General features: G+C 43.4%; 1 protein-coding gene across 1 annotated transcript in view; it reads left to right on the plus strand.

The window, feature by feature from the left end:
* The first annotated feature begins 1,679 nt into the window (after positions 1–1,679).
* Positions 1,680–22,546, plus strand: part of SLC15A2 (solute carrier family 15 (oligopeptide transporter), member 2) — a 38,849-nt gene continuing 17,982 nt past the window's right edge. The window contains exons 1-11 of the mRNA XM_009077461.1: positions 1,680–1,818; positions 5,078–5,165; positions 5,784–5,925; positions 7,910–8,002; positions 9,431–9,530; positions 14,511–14,601; positions 16,754–16,831; positions 19,491–19,573; positions 20,563–20,649; positions 20,980–21,069; positions 21,403–21,447. Of these exons, the coding sequence (XP_009075709.1) occupies positions 1,687–1,818; positions 5,078–5,165; positions 5,784–5,925; positions 7,910–8,002; positions 9,431–9,530; positions 14,511–14,601; positions 16,754–16,831; positions 19,491–19,573; positions 20,563–20,649; positions 20,980–21,069; positions 21,403–21,447 (1,029 nt within the window). The 5' untranslated portion in view covers positions 1,680–1,686. The remainder of the gene's footprint in view (positions 1,819–5,077; positions 5,166–5,783; positions 5,926–7,909; positions 8,003–9,430; positions 9,531–14,510; positions 14,602–16,753; positions 16,832–19,490; positions 19,574–20,562; positions 20,650–20,979; positions 21,070–21,402; positions 21,448–22,546) is intronic.

Here is a 22,546-nt window from a genome sequence, read left to right on the forward strand (position 1 = left end):
AAGAGTATGTGCTAGCCTGGTGTGCAGGAGTTAGGTCCAACTTGCACAAGTCCTGTTCCTTGCACTGCCCCCAGCACTGGGTCTGCTTTTGAGTCTCTCTTGCCCATGAAATGGACTGGACAAACCCAAGTGCCCTGGAGGCCAGACCCAGGTGAAAAATGTGCAGATCATTGGGAGGGCTGAAGATGAGGACCTGGTCTGTGGTAGTATAGGGGAGGTACCAAACTGTTGCTTTGTCACTGCTGTAGAAGAAAAAAGGAATAAGAAATGGGTAGAACTTCCTGGCCTCACCTGAAGTTCAGGCTTCAAGTTAGCTGCCCAGTTGACCCCATGTTTAGCTGCCCAGTTAGCAGGACTGAAACAGGATCCCTAGGGATTTTCAGAGGAAGCAATGCCAGAGCACATGAAGGAACGTGAAGATTAATTTTGCTTCCTCTGTGCACTCCGTCACATCTGCTTGCCTTGTCTAAGTGCTCTCCATGTCATCTTAGCAATAATTGAAGCCAGATTAAGTATCTGTGGTGTGAGCAAAGGCCTCCTTCCTGGTTTGTCAGCTGCAAACCTGGTTCTTGGGGTACCCAAGTGCTATTAGCAGCTCAGTGCTGGAGCTAAGGATGAGTTCATGGAGTTTATGGTACTCCATGTACCAGCTGTGGATTCTGGGTGTGGTCTGTGCTTTGCTCAGAAGAGAAGGGAGAAATACTTGGGAAAATTCTTTGAACATTTGCCTTTTAAAGAAGCTAAATGTAAGGGGAAGAAGAAAACCCCTACACTGTGCCAAGGATACTGCAGCCACAACCACTGAGGATAGTTTATGGGAAGGTTGTGAATTTTGCTCTGTAATTACAACTGGCAGTGGAAGAATACTGATGAAGAAATCCTCTATTCCTGTGGGAAGGGCATGGAAGGAGAGACAACAGGGTACCTGCAGGGAGCTGCACCCATGTATCTGCAGAGGAAATCCAGGGAGTCCCAGTACAGCTTAGGACGTGTTTGCCACATAGTGAGCCCAGAGGTGGCCTTTGTATAACACAAAGTAGAGACAGGGCTTGAGGCTACTCCTCAGTGATGGCTGTGTCCCCCAGATTAGACTGTCCCGTGGGAAAAGGCAAGGTCATTCCAGGGAATAGGTGTGGGAATAAACCCTGGGTCACTTCACTCCTGGGATTGCAAAGAAATGATTTAACACAGTGCAGACATCCGTGACATCCAGCGTTCGAGGGTTTGGCGTGATGAGCATTTTAGTAGTTATGTCTTCGAGAGTGTGGCTTTTCAGTGGGAGGAGATCCCTGCAGAGTAAACCTGCCATTACCACATCAGGAGGGAGATGCATGCTCTGCTCCTAAATCCACAGGCTGTAGGTGTATCTGGGACCTGGGATTTTTATTCAGCTCACATCTGCACAGCATACAGCACTGTGCTGGGCTGGTGCACGTACGGTAGCTGGGGGCATGCCAAACAACAGGGAGGTCCGTGCCACAAAGTGCTGACAGCCCCAACCTGTGAATGATTTAGGCTGTATTCCCTGACTCCTCTTGAACTCTGAAGCAGTCTTTCCTTGTAGCATCTCCCTCCCCTTTCTGCCCTGGCTGCACAAATGTGCTCAATTAGGGTTAACTCAAACTGAATCAAACTTCGTGCCTGAGGTTGGAAATCTTCCCAGTCAACTCACCACAGCCACATAGCATGGTGGGAGACAAGGCGAGAGGGGAGATGAACGCTTTTCAGAGAAATGAATCCAAGGAAACTTTGTTCACTTTTATTTCTGCAGGAGATGATCCCCCCAAAGGAGATTTTCCTCTTCAGAAAAAATCCCCGGTGAGTGTTACTGCTGCTTTCCTTTGCTTTGCTTTCTGCTCAGCTTGCTCTAAACATTGCAAGATCTCTCTGTTCTCTCCTCTGTTGTGCTCTGGCTAGAGACAAACACCCTTTCTTACAGAGGGTTGAAATAAGCATTAACAACTCAAGGCAAAAATCCCTCCACTAACCTGATTAAGTTAAGAAAGTGCAGCTTAAAAGGAAAACACGAAGTGTCTGAATGTTTGAGGAAAAGGGTAAGGCTTCTGATTGCTGCCTTTTTCCTGAACACTACTTTCCTTGTGGGAAAGTACTTACTCCTCTGAAGTGGAGGGGATATTGTGCTTGGGATGGAGGGAGTTGCCCTCTGCATTTGCTTGGTTTTATGAAACCCACCAGAGAAAATGTTCCCAGATGCTGCAAAGCAGGAAGGAAGGACAGGGACTGAGGACAGGCCACTGATGAGTGTTACCAGAGCCCAACTGTAGTGCCATAGCCTTGGGTTTACATCTCTGGCTCTGATTTAAAGCCTGATTCACGTGAATGTGTTGCTGCCTTGCAGCTTTGATGTTTGTGCAGGTTTTCAGGCTAATTCTGGTTGAGTGCTTGACCCCTAAAAACTGTACACTGTATTGGCTTCAAGGAGAACTTGGCTTGTATTGCAGCTGCTTTGACTTGCAGGATAATATGTAATGCTTGGTCTTAAAACTCACAGTCATGTCATTAGCAAGCTAACTATTTAACTCACAATTTTAAGTACTGTGCAGACATTAGCTACTGGATATCCAGGGCTCCTGGGAAATATTTATCTTTATCCCATTTTGCACCTAGTCAGCAAGAAGGAGAGGTGAAATCAAACGTCTCCTGTAGTGGGAACTTTAAACAAACTTTTATTTTTTTCCAAAGACACAGACTATCAACTTCCACATAATAAAGAGGTCCATAATCCCACAGATCCCAGGCTTGCTGCGGTAGCTAAGCACCACAGACTATCTGTGTGTTCATGAATCCAGGCTTAACCTCTTTGCTTTTGCTGGGGCTCTCTGCTGAGCAAGGTCCTCCTCCGCAAAAGCGAGCAAACTGCACCTGGCTCTCCACATGGATGAAAGCTTCCCACTTTTGGATGTCCAGGCAGGCCACAGGCAGGTCAGTGATACAGCAGAGAGAATACATGAGGGTTTCTGCGTGTGCTGATGCCATCTCATGACACACAAACTAGATGGAAGTACTCCTGCTTGTAAGTCGTTGCTCTGTGTCTGTAAGCACTTACTCAGGGTCGTTGGCTCAGGCGCTTGGGGAGGTTTAGCTGGGAAGTCACCGCCTCCTGCTCTCCTTTCCCTCATTGCCCCTGCTTATCTGTAGGAGGTGCCCATGCTAGGGCAGGAGTGGCTGAAATGAGTCACCGCACCTTAAACCGCTGCAGCTAAATCCATGGGAGTTTGTGTATTGGGTGCAGGGGGTGAATTCAGGCAGGAGAGCTCCTGACACCTGGCCACATGGGTTTGAGCAGTCATGCCCTGCATCTCCATCTGATGTTATTAAATCTCATGAGCACTGACACTGTGAAAGAGAGGAGAAGAAAAATCCCTGTTGTACAGTTTTACTTACAAGTACAGAAAATGCCTCCCAGCACCCACAGGAAACATAACTTGCCTCTTATGGCTTTTATTCTTTTATTATGAAAAACTTGCTGGATAGAGGTATTCTGTGTGTGTGTGTGTTTGTGTGTTTGTGCATTTACTGCTGTTATATGCCACCACCTTTTGGCTAGTCTAAAAGCAGGAGGTCCCAGTGTGAGGCTCTGTCTTACAAACCGTGTATTGAGCATGATGGTTTCAGAGTAAATAATAAATGTATTTACTCTAGTAAAGCAAAATGGCCAAGGGTTTCTTATTAAAAAGGCAGCCCATAAATAGTGGGAAAAAAATATATACATAAAAAGGGACAAAAATATTTGTCTTTATTGATGCTGGGTTAAGTAATAGAAAGTGTGTTGGGGGGTTGTGGGTTGGTTTGGAGGTTTTTTTTTGACAATCAGTCTCTCTTCTTTCATTGCTCTTTCATAATGCTAAGCAAGCCAGCATCATTAAGCTAGACTCTTCTAAACTTGATGCTATTGCTTTGGGAATCCAAATAAGCTTAGGTCTGTTGGTAGTGGAATAAACCTGAATAAACACATCTATTTTGGTACCCCTATTTGCATTTGGTACTCTGAGAAGAAATACAGGAATTCAGTAGTTCTGACACAAGGCACAGAAATGCATGTGAAGAGTTCACATACTTCACTGGCCCATGCCATGGCTATTTAAAAGCATAAATATTGGTGCAGCTGTTAATCTCACACTGCCCTCATGCCTCATCAAAGGTATGACCAGCCCCTCTCTGCCACTAATTGGCAGAGGCTGGGCAGTGCTGGGAAAACCTGCTTTCCTGTTGTGAGGCACTGGAGCTACTAAGCAGCTGGAAGCTGAAAGCGGCTTAGCTCGACCGCTGTGGGGTAGCAAGAGGGATGGAGGCCCACACAAGGTCATGCCAAGACTCATCTGTTTAATTCCTTGTATTTCTCTTGGGAACTGCTGATTTTAGCAGGAATAAATTCAGACTCAGTGGAGGAGTGGCCATGCTCAGGCAGGTTTGACAGTCTCATGGCTGTTTTGCTTAGTTTGGATTAATAAATTGAATTACCCATAGCTATGCCAGCAGTTTTCGAATATGGACATGGTGCTGATGCTCTTCTTCAGTGAACGCAGTGGCACAGTTAGGTGCAAGTGAAGTGCAAATTGAGTTGTCACATGGGAGGAAGCAGCTTCACACAGAAGCAGGGAGCAGACCCCTGGGGTCTCCCAACTGCTGAAGCAAGGTCTGGTCCTAGGAGAGGGAGCAGTTTTGGGGCAGAGTAGTAGCTTTATGTGAAGTGTAGAAGAAAAGGCATCCAAATGTGTTTTTTTCATCTCAGTGGCTTTTTGCACTGCAGTGGAGAGGGGGCAGGACCTTTCAGTGGAGTTCCTGGAGCTACAAGCATGCTGGGCTGCTAACAGCCCACAAGTCCCCATGCCAGTCCTTACTGGGCCCATGTCAGCCAGGCTGATTCACTGGTGAGCCTTAATTAAAGCAAGAGAGGTGTGGGGTCCCCTCTCTCCTCTGAGTCCAACTCAAGTCAAGCAGCAGTGGGCACCTGGTTTTTGGTCTGGACTCCTCTCCACTGCCCAAGCACTGTGGGCATATGTTGCCAGGGTGAAGGATTTCACAGAACTAATGTGTTCTTGTTTGTCTCCCACAGAAACTCTGTGGCTCCAACTACCCCTTGAGCATTGCCTTCATTGTTGTGAATGAGTTCTGTGAGCGCTTCTCCTACTATGGCATGCGAGGTATGTGGCTTGTGTCTGGGAAGTGACTTTCCCATCCTAGCGTTTCTATATACACTGTCCTGGTGTTTCAAGGATGTGATGTATGTGGTCTCAGCTGCCTTTCAATGTAAATTGCCATTTTGGGATGCAGGTATGAGCAGTGTACCCTGACATTGTTGCTATACCTGCTCTGAGCAGAAGCCAGGACTAGAGTGCTCCAGACATAGCTTCAAGTCTAAATTTTTATGTAATTCTCTGGATCAGACCTGGTTTTCTAGTGTGTCATGTCTTTCACAGTTGTGTGCAATCAGTGCATTTGGGAATTGAATCTTAGAGGCACCTAATCTGCAAATAGAAAATGTGCATAAACAGAACTACAGGTTATGGTAAGATAAAGTAGAAAATATACTTTTCAGCTAAACATAAATGTTTATGAGCAAAGAATGCCTGATACTCATATATCTCATTTTAGTTTTTCCCGTGTCAGAGATTATGAGGAACAGGTTTGAAAGCACAAATCTTTCCACAGCAGTGCTCAGAGTTGCTAGATGAATCGGTGGCTTTCCTGCCACCATGACCCTGCTTACCTGCAGAGATACACATTAACTATATGATGTGATCTGCTTGTTTTCTTTTTAGCTGTCCTGACACTCTATTTCTTAAGTTACTTCCACTGGGATGAGAACCTCTCCACTGCTGTGTACCATGCCTTTTCTGCTCTGTGTTATTTCACACCTGTCATTGGAGCCATCATGGCAGACTCATGGCTGGGGAAATACAAGTAAGTGAAGACATGTCTCTAATTCAGTCAGCATGCATCGACACCATGCAGCCTGTGCAAGGGCAGTGCTGTGTGTGCTCCCAGTTTTGAGCTAGCTCAGAGTGCAGCACACTTGTGAAGGTCAGCTCCTCTTTGTTAACAGATGAGCAGCTGATCTGTTTGCTCATGCTGCTCTGTGCTCCTTTTACATCCAGGGGCCAATAGGCAACAAAGTTTAAACACATTAAATGTCACAAGAACACTTTTCCTCCACTATACCCTACTTCATCAAGGTGTAGGGTTATTAACCCTCAGTTTGCCAAGGTCTGCTTCTGAGAAGGATTCGAAGATAGTGAGGAAGCAGTTTCAGATGAAATGTCACTAACTATTGTGTACTTACTTATGCTTTTCACATTTTTATGCCTGAGAAACCTGGGTTCACTCAAATCATCTCCACTGGCACATAACCAGGTAAACTCTTCCTGAGTAAGAGTCCTTAGGTTATTAACCCTCAGTTTGCCAAGGTCTGCTTCTGAGAAGGATTCGAAGATAGTGAGGAAGCAGTTTCAGATGAAATGTCACTAACTATTGTGTACTTACTTATGCTTTTCACATTTTTATGCCTGAGAAACCTGGGTTCACTCAAATCATCTCCACTGGCACATAACCAGGTAAACTCTTCCTGAGTAAGAGTCCTTAAGCAGTCTTCCTTTCTGGTGATAAGTTGTGGAGCCATCATCTGCCCCAGAGTGGTGGTGAGCAGCTGGATATAGGACTTCTGTTGCTTGGCACTGTTTGTTCGCTTTCTGAGGAGTCTTGGCTGTCATGGTGATGAAGTGCTGCTTAACCCTTGTCTCTAGGACTAAGCGCATCTGGCAGAAGAGTCTCAACAGGAAATAAAAAGCTGCCATATGCCTTTCCAGCAGAAAGATCTCAAGGAAATATCAATGTTCTTTTTTTTTCTCCATGCTCAATTTTAGTAATTCTCTTGTCCCTTTGACTGAAAAAATAATAGTAGGGGTTTATTGACTTCATTATTTGCTCATTGGTATTTGAAGATGTCTATCTTATACAGACTCTTGTGTGTTAGGCAAGAGACTTTCCCTGGAGTAATCCCAGTGACTTAATGGGAGGTGGCTTTTGCTGTAGTAGCTGAACCTCAGGCAATACCAAGGACAGGATAACAGATTAGAGGGGCTTTTAGGAATGATATGATGTGGCTCAAAATGAACTGTTGCAACTAGGGTTTGAATGCATCAGGGTGTGCTCAAGGGTCATAGGACTTCTAGTGTCTCTGTTCTAACAAGTCAGGTGTGCTCAAGACACTTCTAGTGTCTCTGTTCTAACAAGTCCTTTAATTCCCTCTGTATGTTTTGTTTGCACATAAATACATTGACGTCTCTAAATCCTGATGTGATGAAGAAATAGAATACGTTCAAGAGCCTGATTGTCCTGCTCAGATTTCTTCTTCTCCCTCACTAACACATGGGACACAGGTAGACAAGCTCAGTCCCTCAGAGGTACTTGAGATCAAAACCAGACTTATAATGGGGAAACCACATTCCTAATTCAAATGTGTTGGTTAGGTGGGTTGAATGTGGGCAACAGTCCCTATAGGTGCCTTCCAGTCAAGGGATTCACTTAGGCACATGCTGCAAAATGCCAGCTATTAGTAATATGAAGCTGAGTTGGACCTGAACAGTTTCTTTGCAGATTTCCATGCATGAGAAGGCTGGAACACTTTTAAATTATTCTGCTCAGTAACATTTGCAAATAAAGCAAAGGCTATCCCACCTTTATCTGAACTCTTTTGCCTATCAGTTTCTTCTAGTGCACCTGGTGTTGACACAAAAGAATTCTAGCTGCCCATTGTACCAGTGGTAGAACAAACCAGTCCCTTGTGTATCTGCCAAGTAGATCTGCCACATCAGGAAGGATGGGCACACTGCTTTCAGACTGTACATTGCCTGACACCTTCAGTCATTGCTGTTTGCTTTCCTCACAGGACAATCATCTACCTCTCCATTGTGTATGTTGTTGGCCATCTGATAAAGTCAGTCGGTGCCATTCCATCCATGGGCAACCAGGCAGTTCATGTGTAAGTAGCCGTTGAAGCCACAGTGCTGTAGCAGATTGAGATGGTGGTTGGTTTAGCCAGAATTTATTTCACCTCCATCAGGCCAGCAGTGTGGGGGTTGTGCATAGATTACTTTCACTGGGGAAGGGTTAGGGATGTTTGAGTAAGAGAAGAAGGGTAGATCTAGTGTGTGAATGCACCAGATTGAGATGGTGGTTGGTTTAGCCAGAATTTATTTCACCTCCATCAGGCCAGCAGTGTGGGGGTTGTGCATAGATTACTTTCACTGGACTGGGCTTAGGGATGCCTGAGTAAGAGAAGAAGGGTAGATCTAGTGTGTGAATGCACCAGATGGAGTTGGAAATCACCACAGAGACTCTAAACCCTTTGAGATAAGCACATGTGATCACCTGTCTCTGCTACACCATGCTACTGAAGGTTGGTCTCCTCCATCCAACTGCCTGCATCAGGCTCATTCCTCCCTCATTTCATCAGCCTTAGGGATGCCTGAGTAAGAGAAGAAGGGTAGATCTAGTGTGTGAATGCACCAGATGGAGTTGGAAATCACCACAGAGACTCTAAACCCTTTGAGATAAGCACATGTGATCACCTGTCTCTGCTACACCATGCTACTGAAGGTTGGTCTCCTCCATCCAACTGCCTGCATCAGGCTCATTCCTCCCTCATTTCATCAGCATAGCTACCCAGCTCAGCAAGGTTCCCCTGTGTGCATGGAAACACAAAATGGAAAATACATTTTCTGATTGCAGGGGAAGGGTCTGTCTCTTCCACAGGGTACAACCTTTCTTGCCCTCTAGATTCTGAACCACTGGTCAGAGTAGTTTCCCAGCTGGTGTCTCAGAAACCACCAAGCTGGTTTTTCCTGTGGTCACAGCTCTAAAAAAATGCACATGCAGGAAGGAGCACGTGTCATTTACAGAACAGTTTTCTTTTGTCCCAGACCTGGCCTGTCCTGACACTCTTGTTCCCTATGGACGTAATCTGTCAGGCTAACAATGGTATTTTGAAGACCACTGGGAAGCAGAAAGGACCCAAGAATGAGCCTAATTCAAAGTTTATCTGCACTTACCCAGCCTGGAAGGCTACAGGAAAAAGCACTTTTCCCTCTCTTTTTTCTTTTTCTCAACTGATCTCTGAAATCGTTTGTTGTCATATAAGTGAAAAATAATCCCACGGATCTTTGATCTCCTATATGTCCATTGGGCCTCAGAACAAGGAGAAACTGACTAAAACCAGTCTGGTTAATTAACTGGTACTGAATGCAGAAATTAAGAAAATTAATTTGTTTTTCACACTTAGATGGCTCATCATCACTACTCATGTGCAAAAGACAACACTATCAGAGGAATCATGGTTGGGTGACACTAAAATGCTCTCATAAGCACTGGAAAGGTTTTGCAATGGTGATATTTTTGTTCTTGCACGAAGGGTCCTGTCTATGATTGGTCTGTTTTTGATCGCCCTTGGAACGGGAGGTATCAAGCCCTGTGTCTCTGCATTTGGTGGGGACCAGTTTGAAGAGGAACATGTAAGATTTCTTTTCTTTCCTAAAATCTGCAGTGTCTGCTTACTTTATGAGGATGTTTATGTGATTAAATCCTGTTGTGCTAGAATAAGGACCAGTTTGCTGGAAAAGATGTAGCAAGGTGTGAGGTACAATGGTTTGCATTAGACTTGAGAGATTCTAGATGCTTTGGGAAAGGAAAATGACAGCAGAATTGGACTGATATTGGAAGGGATAGGTCATGATTGCATCAAATCATCTAAATGTTAATATCAGAGTAGTTGAAAAATCCTGTCTTGCATATCATGGAACTGTGCCCATTTCTGAACCAGCTTAACAGGGGTGATTATAATACACTGTACTGCAATACAGCAAATGAAAAAAAAAATTGTATCATCAGCCTACACTTCCATGGGAATTTTTTCTCAAATCAGTCACAGTCTGTGTCTTGGATGGTGTTCAGAAGGAATTGTAGGAAATTCCAGGTTTCTGAAAGTAGTGCCAGAATGTTTTCTAGATATTCCAGAATGCAAAGTTCCAAACAGTTCAGAAGAAGTTTCTGTTTAGCTCTGTTTGTGTTCTGTATCCTGTGAATTGTAGTCCAGTTGCTTCGTGTCCTCATCCTCTGTCATGAGTGCTTAGCCCCTCATCTGCACTAATCTCAAACTCCCATTATGCACACAGGGGCTCAACCAGGGATAAGGTGGTGCTTAAAGAAGTGAAGCAGGTCAGGAAGTCCTAATCCTCAAGCAAAATGTGAAATTTTAAAATTGAAATTAACCTGAAATTAAACAGATTTATGTTGACCTAACACTCAAATAACAATTTATGATTTCTCGAAGACAACATTCAAATCAACAACTTCTGTGCATGGTACAAGTCCTTAAATACGTAGAAGGTCACTGCTGCAAGAAAGAAAATATGTGTTGGGGTCTGTGATGAGTAAGCTTAAATTCAAGGAGGATTATTTAGGACTGACAGTATGAAAAAATTTTCTAGAAATAGATCCAGAGAAATACTTTGGGAGGTGGAAATTCTCATCAATGGAGGCATTGAAGAAGAACATTAGACTAATAGTCTGTCAGGAAAGGCACTGGTAGAGTTGGACAAGAGTTGGTCCTTTGGCTTTGAACGGCTTTCTCTGTCTTTTGCAGTGCCCCAGACATAGTAAGCATTTAATGAACTAATAATATAGACTAGATTTAAAATTTCAGAAGACTTGTGCTTTCTGCACATGACCTGTGTGATGCTGAAGCTTATGGTTACTAAGGAGTAACAAAACACAGTTTGTTTCGTGGTCACTTGTCCGAAGCAGATCCCTCTGCAGCCATGTCCATCCCATGCTGCCAGTTGAACCCAGTGCTTAGGAGGATGCTGCAGAAGAGAGAGCAGCAACCCCCTGGAGGTCACCAGCCTTCCCAGCTAGCAAGCTCTGACCAAAAGCAGGCTGACAGTACTTTACATGTGCTCTGGGAATACACTGCCTGCATACTAACATGTGGGCATCCCAGCTTACAGCACCAATGATTGTCCCAAAAGGATTCTAACAGGTGTTACAGCAGCATTTACAGAAGTGCCACTTCTATGAATATTAATGATTAATAATGTTTATCCAGCATCTTTCAATTACCACCTAATTACAGTATGATAATATGTACCACTTATCTTCAGAGTGTTTTATAGACTTCAGCTAATGAATCTCAGCACCCCAGTCAGGCACATACATACTATTAACCCAAACTTACAGCCACAACTGAGTTACAGAGAAAAAAACTGAATTGCCTGTGGCTGTGTGGACCTGTACCCATTCTCCAGCAGACTACAGCTCTCCAACAAATTTATCAAATACTAAGGCTCAAACATTCACCTGTGTGTTACCTTCCAGAAAAACTAATTTAGAGAAAGAAAACTGTAAGAAGCATTCTGATAAGGACAATGTGTTCTGCTCTATTCATTCTTTTCAGAATAGAAAGTTTTCTGTATTACCATTTTGAAATGACTTGGCCTTTCAGAAGAAACAAATGTTTTATGCTATGTGATAGGAAGTTTAAGTCTTCAGAATTGGCATGAGAAGTTTTGATTTTGTAAGGAATGAAAGGTTTGGGGCCAACCAGAATATATCTTCCCTCTGGAGTGGTGTTTGAGGGGACTTATGGTTTTCTTCTTCCACTCCAGGTAGGATGAAATAAGTTTTGAAAATTGCCAATGAAATGAAGCATTTAATTCCCCCTTAGTTTTCAGGACACCAATAAAATTCAGCTGAGCCTTTAAAAGCACAGGCTTAGTTGTTCCATCTGGAAACTAGGGATGAGGTAGTTCTGTGTATAAATAAATAAATTGCCCCTGCTATTCTCAGAGACAAGTTTATGTTTTGAGGTAAATGCACAACATCAGACTGAGCCTCTTTTAAGTACTTTATGAGTGTAATAGTCTTGGATCTGCCACTTTCAGAACAGTACTGCTGCAAACAGTGATGGAGACTGATTTGGCAGGAGGTCAGATAGGGAAAGTAGATTTACCTGTAGGAGTTTTCCAGACATCTTTGTCTATGGGATTAGGAGTCCAAGTTAAAAATGTCTGAACAAAATGATATTTATGATATGTTATATGAATGTGAAGCTGCTCTGCATATTAATTAGGGACCAAAGCTGCTTTCAAACAGTGCAGTATGGTGTTTAAGGTATTAAATAGCTTTCTCTTTGTTTCTTTATTTTCTGGTTGCCAAGGAGATCAGGATTATCATGTATGGTACCTTTTCTCAAATAAGCTAATCCAAATCATGTTGTTAATGTACGTCTGCACTAAAGATTAAGACAATAAGGAGGGCAAGCTTTTTTCCAATCAGTGTAAATTGCAAGCTGCTGGGTCATTATTTTTGTAGTTATTTCTGCTTTTCTCTGACAATTTTTTTCCACAACTGAAATCTGAAAATGTTTGAAATAAGATGCTTCAAATTCTTTATGCGTCACTATTCTCTTCTTTTAACCACCACATTCTTTTTGGCAATTGTTGCTCTAGACTTTCTCATGTCAAGAACTGCATGCTTGAGTTTGTCACAGCTCTCAGAAATTCTGAGTTGCTAAGGTATGAGGGTTAGAGACATGACATGAGAATTTAACTAGAAGAGGGCAGGACTGTGAGGACTGTACTGCACCACTGTCGACAAGCCATGGGCTACTCTGGGAGCAGGAAAGATTGTTGAGGCTGCTCATATCTCTAGATTTCCTTATGATGAAAAATAATCTAATCACAAAGGTGGAATGAAAAAGAAAACAGTTTTACTAGTTTGTCAGTAGAAAGTTTTGGGTAATCAAAAACACCAGTAAGGACAGAAATGGAGTATAACAGATAGTAAGACCCAGTGCTGCTTTCTATTAACCATGAGAACATGCCATAGAGATGATTTTTGTAAGGCTTTCAAATCCTTTTAATCCATGATAAATAATTTATGAGTAATGTATGGGTTAGATAGCCTGGAACACTCCAGAGCCAAAAGTTCAAGGTGATGGAGTTTCCATAACTGTGCCAGGGCAAGGCAGAACGCCCTTTATCCAGGTAAGCAGACTCCTTGGTGGGTGGCAGTGGGAGGTGATGGGGCTCTCACCCTCACCTTCCCACTACCCACTTTACAAGGGGACATAAAGAAAAGCCCTCCCGTGCTGCCCTACCTCCCCATATTCCCCGCAGTAATCCTCTGTGATAAGAATCTACTTGCCATATGAAGCAGCAATATTTCCTGTTGGCTGCACCATTAATTACAGGAAGTTTTGTTACATTTTTGGATCCCAGAATTCATTACTTAAGAGCTGTCCTTTTTTAGCTGCCTGAAATTCTTCACATTTTCTCCAGTTTTCTAGCCTTCTGAATATTATCTCAGGGAGCAGAAGAAAGCAGGACATAGTAGAAGGAGAGAAGAAAAGGTCCCTGAGTAGTTTCCACACACTCAGATAAGTTAAAGCTTCATATTCAAATGATGCTCAGGTCATAGAGATGTGGCTGAGGTGCTCTAAATGAGCTCTTTGCCAGGCACCATGACATGTCCAAAGCAATTTTTCCCACTACCTTTACCAACTCAAGTGACCCAGAGCTGGTGATACAGATGAGCATAGGGTGGTTCAGGTAGCCTGCCTTTCTTTCTCTACTCTGCTGGCCCACCCAGGCACAGGGAGGAGGTTTAAGCACTGTATATGCATGTGACTGTGCAGGTATGTCTCTGCCACAAGCAAGAAGAAACTGCTCTCAGTTGAATGCCCTCAAGACAATACTTCTGCAGAAAGGACCAAACTCTGTATCAAGTTCTTCATTCCTTCCAAATTATGAATTATGCATGAAGAAAGAAGATCAACAGGAATCTTGTGACTGTATGAACTGCAGTATGTTACAACATAAGTTAAATTCCGAACTCTTTCTCTTAGAGTTCATCCCTTCAGGCTCTTGAATTTACTCTCCTAGATTTAATTTACGCTATTGGTTAGAGGTCGACTGGCCTCAGCTTGGTGATCTTCTGTCTGATGGATACTTCTCATTTGCTGGCAGTCTATCTGCTGCGATTACCAGCTCCTTAAAATATACAGGTTTCTTCTTCTATTTCTACACAGGAGAGGAGGAAAGGAAAGAAAAAAAAAAAAGGAGCTCAGACATGGGAAGAAATTATGAGCTTGTCAAACCATGCCAAATTGGATTGAATTAGGTGACAAAGGATCTGAATTGTGCTACTTGTTCTGAATAAGTAAATTCTCTCCCCTCCTTCCAATCTCACAAAACTCTCAAAGCAGTGGCTTTTTCTCTGAAATGCCAAAAAGCCCCAAAGAGCTTCTCAAGTAACACGAGCTGATTGGTGTGAGCATTTACCATCACCTGAACGCAAGCTTGTTTGCTTAACATTTTATGCACTTCGTGTCAATATTTACCCAGCCTTCCTAACAAGAGAATTGATAGTGTTCAATTTGCAAGCCCAATGCTGTGTGTTAGCCATGACATTGATATTGTCTTCTCCTTTTTCAGACCGCAGAGAGAAGCAAGTTTTTTTCCATCTTCTATTTATCCATTAATGCTGGAAGTTTGATCTCCACGTTTGTAACTCCTGTATTAAGAGGTCAGTGTTGATTTAGAACCAAACAGTAAACTAGCTGCCTCTAACTACTCTGCTGTGCATAGTTAGGCTTTATGACAACTGAATGGCAGAAATTGTATTGTCTGTGGAGTGGTCAGTGCACTGCATTTATGCCTTGTTAATCCTGCTGTAGCAGCATAACAGATGTATAATACAGGCAGAAAAGTCACAGAAACTATACTCCTGGTTGTATTTCAAAGCCAGCCTGAACTGCAGAACTAAAATATAAAAAGTAGAAGGACTTCTATGGTCATCTAGTCCCTATTGCCAGTGAAGGACTATTCCCACATCTTGCCTGCAGGTAAACTGTGGATGGGAACTGATTTTTGCTGTCCTGTGTAGGTGTCAGGATTGAAAAGCTTAGCTTAGCAGGGCTGGTTTTGGAGTCCTACCTTCTCCCTCCCACAGAGCACTGCTGACTCATGGAGGGCTCTGTCCTGGCACCCAGGCATGTCTGCGTGGGTCTGCTTGCAAGTTTGCAGCCCTAAGCAACTAGCCTTGAAGACAAAGCACAGGACTATGCCTCATTTAAAACCTAATTTATATTCTGGCCAGCTTGCACAACACTTTCTAGTCCCTGAGTCTTGCTGCACTTGCTTCATTGTGTCTCAGTGCTTAGAAGCCTAGGGCATTGGCTCACTCTAAATACAGGCACAGAGGCAGAGCAGTAGGCCATAGGTGGTGGGGATGGGGACAGGAACAAGGTAGCTTTCAGATTTAGAAGTGATTTTTTTCATTCCATCCCGTGGCTTCCAGGAAGCTTTCTTTGTTCAGAGGGGTTATTTCAACAGGCCATTCATTTCACAAGGCAGTGAGCAATTGTGCTTGTCTGATATTTACACCATGCACAGGGGCAAAGACAAATGCTCTATCTGTTACTTATTCTCTCTCTGGTGTCCCCAGGTCAGCATTCAGTTGGGGAGGGCTTTTGCTCAATGTAGTCAATGAGCAGATGAAAATCCAATCCCCTTCAAACATCAAAACCTGTGCCAACATAGCCTAGGAATAAACTAGTTGCAACATGGAATTGAAGAGGATGGGGAAAGCAAAATTTTGCTAAGTGTGAAAGCTTTGCTTGGAAGAGCAAGAAATGCAGTTTGTAGACATGTGGCAGAAATGCGGAATATATACTTTAGGTGGAGAAGTCCAACTCATTTGGCATGTCAGAAGTTCACCTTGCCCATAGTGTCTCTGCCAGCCTCGTTGGATTTCAGCTAATTCCCTGAAAAAAAGTAAATAAATGCTATGCATGTACACAGCTGCACAGCTGACCATGACTGCCCAGCTACAACAAACAGGAGCAACTGGAGGCTTCATGGATTGGTCTCCTGTTAACTATGTTGGCTCATTTTAGCCATTTGGTTATTACTCCATGTAAGAATGCAGTAATGTGTAGCCACTGGCATACAAATACAGACCCCACTGTTGGCTTGCTGTTTGCAACTGGAGCTCTAAATTCACATGGTGTGAGAGCTGACCTGGTCCAAGAGGCACAGGCTATCAGTGAATCATGGCTCAGATTCAGCAAACCCATGCTGTAACACACCTGGCTTCCTGATGAGTTGTTGCAAGACCTGACATTTGGAGCAGGGTGCCCCTAGTGAGATTGGGAAGGTGGCAAGAAAGGGAACTGGAGTTTTAAGACTAATCCTCTGCTCTCACTTTCACAGTAAGGGCATTGGCTTCCACTTTGTCCTCTGTAGGTCACTATGAAAGCAGATTCAGGTTTTTTATTCAACACCTCATCCAGCTGGCACAAACAATGTGGAAACATAGTACTGATTATTTAGATCTAGGCAAATACAGAATGGCTTCAGATTATTTTAAATGTTGTGTTTTTTTCCCAATTACAGTTCCTAGTACTTCTGTATACCTATTTGTCTGCCCCCTCCTTTCTACCATTCACATCAATATCCCATTATCAGCTGCTTTTGCTGGCAGACACTAACCCTGCTTCCAAATTGTCTTCATCAAGGGAGGACAACTGTTTCAAGGAGATTCAATTCACAGTGTCAAGCACCAGCAAACAAGATTTAAAGCCAGGGAAATGACTGATTTAGGGAAGCAAATCAAAAGCCCCAGTAACATAAGTCTGACTGTAATGAGTTGCTTTTATTTCTGGCTTCTTTTTCAGGGGATGTGAAATGTTTTGGAGAGGATTGTTATGCACTAGCTTTTGGTGTCCCAGCAGCACTGATGGTGTTGGCACTTGGTGAGTAGAAGCAATAATGCTTGTAACAGGAGTTACCATTTTTGAGTCCATCGATAGATGAGAAAATGCACGAAGTCACTAGTTCTGAGTGAATACTGTGGTGGGAAATGCAAGGGTTCAAGGTCATCCAACAATTCCATAGTTCAGAACAGCAAGAAGAATTAGTAGTTCACTGATGGTGGACAGACCATGATTTTACTGCAATTCTTTATCATGGTACTGTTAAGGGGGTGGACTGATGGATATTTCACAATACAATTACCCTGCTTTAATGCAGAGGGAGGCACAAAAATGATTCTCCTGATGGCTTGCATCTTTGCCTATGAGCAGGCCTGGTGTTTGAACTGCTACCTGAGCAGTCCTCAGAGTTCCTCCAGCTTATAGCAGAGAAGCCTAACATGTCACTTCTAACCTTTCCACAGACTCTTTGCAGCTTGGGGACGCCTTTAATGGCTCAGACTTTTGTATCAAAATCTATGTGCTGCAGAATTCGCAGAAAGAGCTAAATGGGATGTTACTTTGTTCTGAGCTCTCTCACTTTACTTGGCTGAAGTAATTCCCACAATTACAGTGACAACTTATTATTATATTGCAATAAAAGTCCTTATTGTCCAAGTGTCAGGAGGCAGCCACAATCGCCCTGCTTCCTAAAGCTTGCATCTTAGTCCCATTCATGTACTTGTCATGATTTCTTCTTCAACCCTTATAAAATGCTCAGCAATCTCCACATTCTTACTCTTATTCCTTGGTAGCCAGTGCAGAGGACACCCCATTAGCTTTAGTTTCACAGCTGCAAGCTGCTGAGGAGAGCAGTCCCCTTATTACACTGAATTTGTGAAGCTTTGACACAGCAAGGAGTGACTTCTCATTCAGCATGTTAGCTTCACTGAGACACCAAGCAATTGTGTGATTTCACCACAGCATCTGTGATTTGAAAAGTTCATCCCCCAGAGACTGTGAATGTGGCTGTCTCCACTCAAACTTCCATCAGGGAGAAGAATGATGAAACTGAAGAAATGTCATCAGGCCAGAGCTAACGTTACAGCAATTATTTTCAAAAAAGTGCATGGTCACGGGCCTGAGAAGCTTCAATTTTCCCCTGTGTCCCTTTCCTATCAGTTTAAGGCAGCACAGGCTCCTCTGTGCACCATTGTGTAATGAATGTTTCTAGCAGAGCAGTAGTTGCCCAGGGGAAAATGAACGTGTAAATATTGCAGTTTCGGTGAGGGCTCCAATCGAAATGGGGTTTTAGTTAGTGCCCTGATGCCAGATTCCACAGCCTGCCCAGCAAAGCAGCTCTGTGTTCTTTTGTAACATGCTAAAATGCTCCTGGAAGTGATATATTTGACTGTGTGAGCAGCATGCAGTACTGGAGAAACTACCCTTTCAGCCCTCCCTCTCCCTCTCCCTGTGATGGTGGAAAGCAAGGGTAGATTTAGAGGCAGAATGAAATTCTTATAGAGCAAGATTTACTGGGCTGCTGCAGTTTCTGAAAGGTGGGATAGATTGATACTATTTAATTCCATATGTCAAGCCTAATGCAGAAACCTCTGTTCCAAATGGACTCAATGGCATCCTCAGAAGGTATTTCAGCAAACCTTATGAATCGTCTTTTACAGGCATCAATAGGTCCATAGGGAGATGCTTAAAATTAGGTAGTGCAGCCACCCACTCTGGATGACTTCACACAAGTGTCTTTCAGTGCAATTCATCTAAACTGACTTCAGAGGTCTCTCATAGTTCTGCAAGTCAAACCTGGATGCTAAGGTCTTCATAGTCAGAAAAGAGCAAAGGTGAGTTCCCTGCTGGGTATCAGGTCTCCTGTGTTAGGACAGAGGTGCCTGATATTCATCATTGGCTGTTGACTGACCCAGACAATTGGGATAGTTTAAAAGTTGAGGTTGGTTTCTTATATGAATTAAATGCTCAGCTTTTGTTGTGCTTCTCCCTCTTAATGTCTTTGGAATAGCAATGTGCTCAGAGGCTCTCATAGAGCAGGATAAATGATACATAATCAGATATCTCCATCTCTGACAGGATTTTGAGGTCTTGGTCTGATATTCTGTGTGCTTTGAGGGAAACAAACAAAGATAAAACAATATCTTAAATTGTATATCCCTTTGTGGAAGCCATAAATGGAGGTAAATTCTGTTAACATCTGTGTGTGATGCAGTGACCTTTGTGGCAGTTTCCATTGAAAAGTGTGTAAGATGGAAGTACACAGAGCCCATTTCGAATCTGGATTAATCCTCACACGTTTGCAAAGACTGAGGGCTGATTTCCAACATCAAGTGCAGCAATTCAATGTGGATTGCATTTTAGGTTTAGTCTACAAAAAACATAGATGGAGTGAATTTCCAAAGTTTTCATTCCCAGCATGAATCAGATATGGAGGTGCTTGTTGTGTCAGAGCAGATCATGAGAATATGATGGTGACTTTCTAGGGGTCATACTGCCTCTTGTAGGATGTTGCATTTCCTTCCATCTGAAGGCATTAAAGGATTCCTGCATATTTATTTAGGTGAAAGCACACTCCTGTGAGCCCCAAGGGCAGAGCATATCTGTTGAATGCAGGGGTGGGGGAATCCTTCCCAGAAGCCAGTGCAGGGTTGAGCTTCAGCCATGTGAATTCCCATTTGGATTATAATATTTTTTTCAGTTGTGTTCATTGCTGGAAGTGGACTGTACAAAAAAACACCACCACAAGGGAACGTCTTGCTGGACGTGTGCAAATGCATCGGTGTAAGTGTGTGCCATTCCCTTTTTCATGCATGACAGAGGTTGCAGGACAGAAAGTGCAAAGGAAAAGGGGAGGTGAATTTTGGAGTTCTTCTCTATGCTGCTTCTCGATATTTTGCCGATGAGCTGTAAGGAATAAGAAACACTTTTAGGTCCTAGTTCTTTCTTTCAACATTTCAGTTGTTTTTCCTTAGCTCCATGAACCGTTCAGTTGATGTCATTAGAACCACTAGTGGCAGATGCTGATGGAGACTGCACTGAAAGGAAAATTTAGAAACTCACGGAGTATCAGATATATGACTCCATTTTTTTTTTCAGCTGAATAATTTTACTGAAGTTTATCAGTTCAGCAGACAGTAATAGCACACATTCTTATTATGCATATTCAGCATGTTCATGTAAATGCAAGAGACACCTGCTGAAGTTGCATTAGAGCCTTATCAATTGTTTTTCACAGTGTGTGAGCTGAATACAGTATGTGAAAAAATACTCTCTTATTATTAAGTGGATAATGATGTTTCTATTTCAGGAAGCTGTTGCTAACAGCAGATGTTTTCTTTTTATCTAGGTCAATTCTAGTGCCAGATTTACCTTGGGGAAACAGGAGAGATCTTAAAGACAGAATTTCTAAGTGAGGTCTGCCACTCTTTGCCAGAGTGGCTGTGTTCAGTGTGTTCAGTGACTGGAGCACACAGCATAAACAGGACAGAAGTTGGACCTCGATGATCCTTGTGGGTCCCTTCCAACTCAGTACATTCTGTGACTCAATGATTAATTTCCACATCATACCTTTAATCAATCAATGTCACAGAACTTTCCCTGCAGAGAATTCCTCATAAAGCATCCAATCTGAGATTCTGGAAGTATGCAGCAAAACCTCCACAATTTTCTGGCACTACTTACATTTGGGGATGGGGAAGGCAGCCTAGAGTTGGGAATGTGACAAGGGCAGGTATGCCATGAGTGAGTTACTCACCTGTTTTTCTCCCTAGTTTGCTATTAAAAATCGGCTGAAAAACCGCTCCCGTGAGATTCCAAAGAGAGATCACTGGCTGGACTGGGCGTCAGAAAAATACTCGGTAAGTGATACTCTACCTGGCAGGTTTGGAGGAGGAAGGGGGCAGATGGGCAGACAGACAGAGGAGACAGTAAGACTGGCCTGGCCACATCACTTCTCACATGCACTGGACTCATTTTCCTGTCCCTTTCCACATCTGTACTCTCCTGACCCTTAATGGACAGTTTAGGTGCTGCACTGAAATGTAGAAATGCAAACATGTCCAATGTCATGAGTAAGTGCAATTGAGAACTGTCATGCAGAAAAAACAAGGAGTTCTCATGCTTTGTGGCTTGAATCACCTGTTGGCTTTATGCCCCCACCTTACCTTTTTTCCCTGTTCCCTATTTAGAAACAGCTGATTGCAGAGGTGAAAATGGTGACACGTGTTCTCTTCCTCTTCATACCACTGCCAATGTTCTGGGCCCTGTTTGATCAGCAGGTACAGTACAGTGTGTACAGGTCTGCCTGCCAGCCTGGGTTTGCACCTCTGACCTTGCAGGGTAACACCAAACCATCCTGGAGACACAGAGCATCATGGTCCTACCAGGTGTCCAGGGGCTTCCACCATCACTGCTGGCCATCCCTTCACAGTCCTTCCAGGTGTCTGGCACAGGAGGGTGAGAAAGTGTGTCCTGCCTTCTGGCAGGTGTCAGAGGGAAGGGAAGGAATAGATGGGAAATAAGACCTTCATCACTGTCATCTTCTCTGTCCCCGTGTATCCTAGTCCCATAGGATATCTTGAAAGTTTCACGTCTGTGTGTTTTCTCCTTAGGGATCCAGGTGGACTTTGCAAGCCACAAAAATGAATGCTGATTTTGTAAGTACTTAATGTCACCAGGGCTGGTAAGACTAGTAGTAACATCACTGCTCTTGCTTTTTAACCGGGGTCTTGCAGTACAGTACTAAGAGCATCTGCTTGGTGAACCTGGGTGAGTTTCACTTTTGGTGGTCAGAAGTGAAAGGCTCTGGGCAGTTATGTTCAGTTCATCACAGCACATCTTAGCAAGGAGTGAGGGCTGGGAAGCCCTCAGCATCTTGCAAGGTCAGGCGTGCTGACCTGCTGGCAACCAGTTGCTCTGTGACCTAGAACAGGTAGGATTTTCAGCCTGCTGCCCTCACTGAAGATAGAGAAGTCACAAAGTCCTTTTAAGGTGTAACAAGAGCTGTTGTAGTTACATATTTCTGCTCTGGCTTACTCAGTGATACATTAATGAAGCCTCTCAAAAGCAGAAGGACTCTTGTGTGTAGGGTAGAGATGTCATGAGGATTAATTAGTTGGTTGCCATAAAGTTCTTCAGAGATATGAATGGCAAATGGTGCAGGCTTCAGTTGCAGATATGTGCAGATCAGCTATCTGCCCAAAGATGCCATCATACAGGGCTGGTTTCCAGACATCCATGTTTTAACAGGCCATCTAGATCTTACTTGTGTATGCCCACATCAGAATCTAGGACTGTAGGTGCCCATTTTCCACTTTAAAATTTACTTTCAGCCCCAAATTTGAGCCCTTCTATGTCACTCCTGTTAAAAACTGGGCCCTCAACATGTGATACTCATTAGGCCTAATTAGTTCAAATGAGGCATGAAAAGGACTGCACCTTGGGTAATATTTATCCACCTCAGAAAGACGAAACAGTGAAAGTCCATGCAGCCTTTGTGATATATCTAAGACATTTGTTTTCTGCTGTTTTGCTCATATGCACTTAGTGATCCATTAGCAGAAGAGCTAAGAATCACCAGGTGTCACTAGTAAACTCTCCTAGGTAGAGAAGGACATGTTCAGTGCTTTTCGTCACACCAACTTGGGTAGCTTTTTAGCTTTTGTTTCAGTCTCATCTGCTCTTGACTCATGAGTTGTCCCAGCTCAAGAATGTGAGAATTAACTGCAACATTGGGGTGATCCCACCCTTTGGCTT

This window comes from Acanthisitta chloris, unplaced genomic scaffold (genome assembly GCF_000695815.1).
Source record: "Acanthisitta chloris isolate BGI_N310 unplaced genomic scaffold, ASM69581v1 scaffold12946, whole genome shotgun sequence".
Taxonomy (NCBI): Eukaryota; Metazoa; Chordata; class Aves; order Passeriformes; family Acanthisittidae; genus Acanthisitta; species Acanthisitta chloris.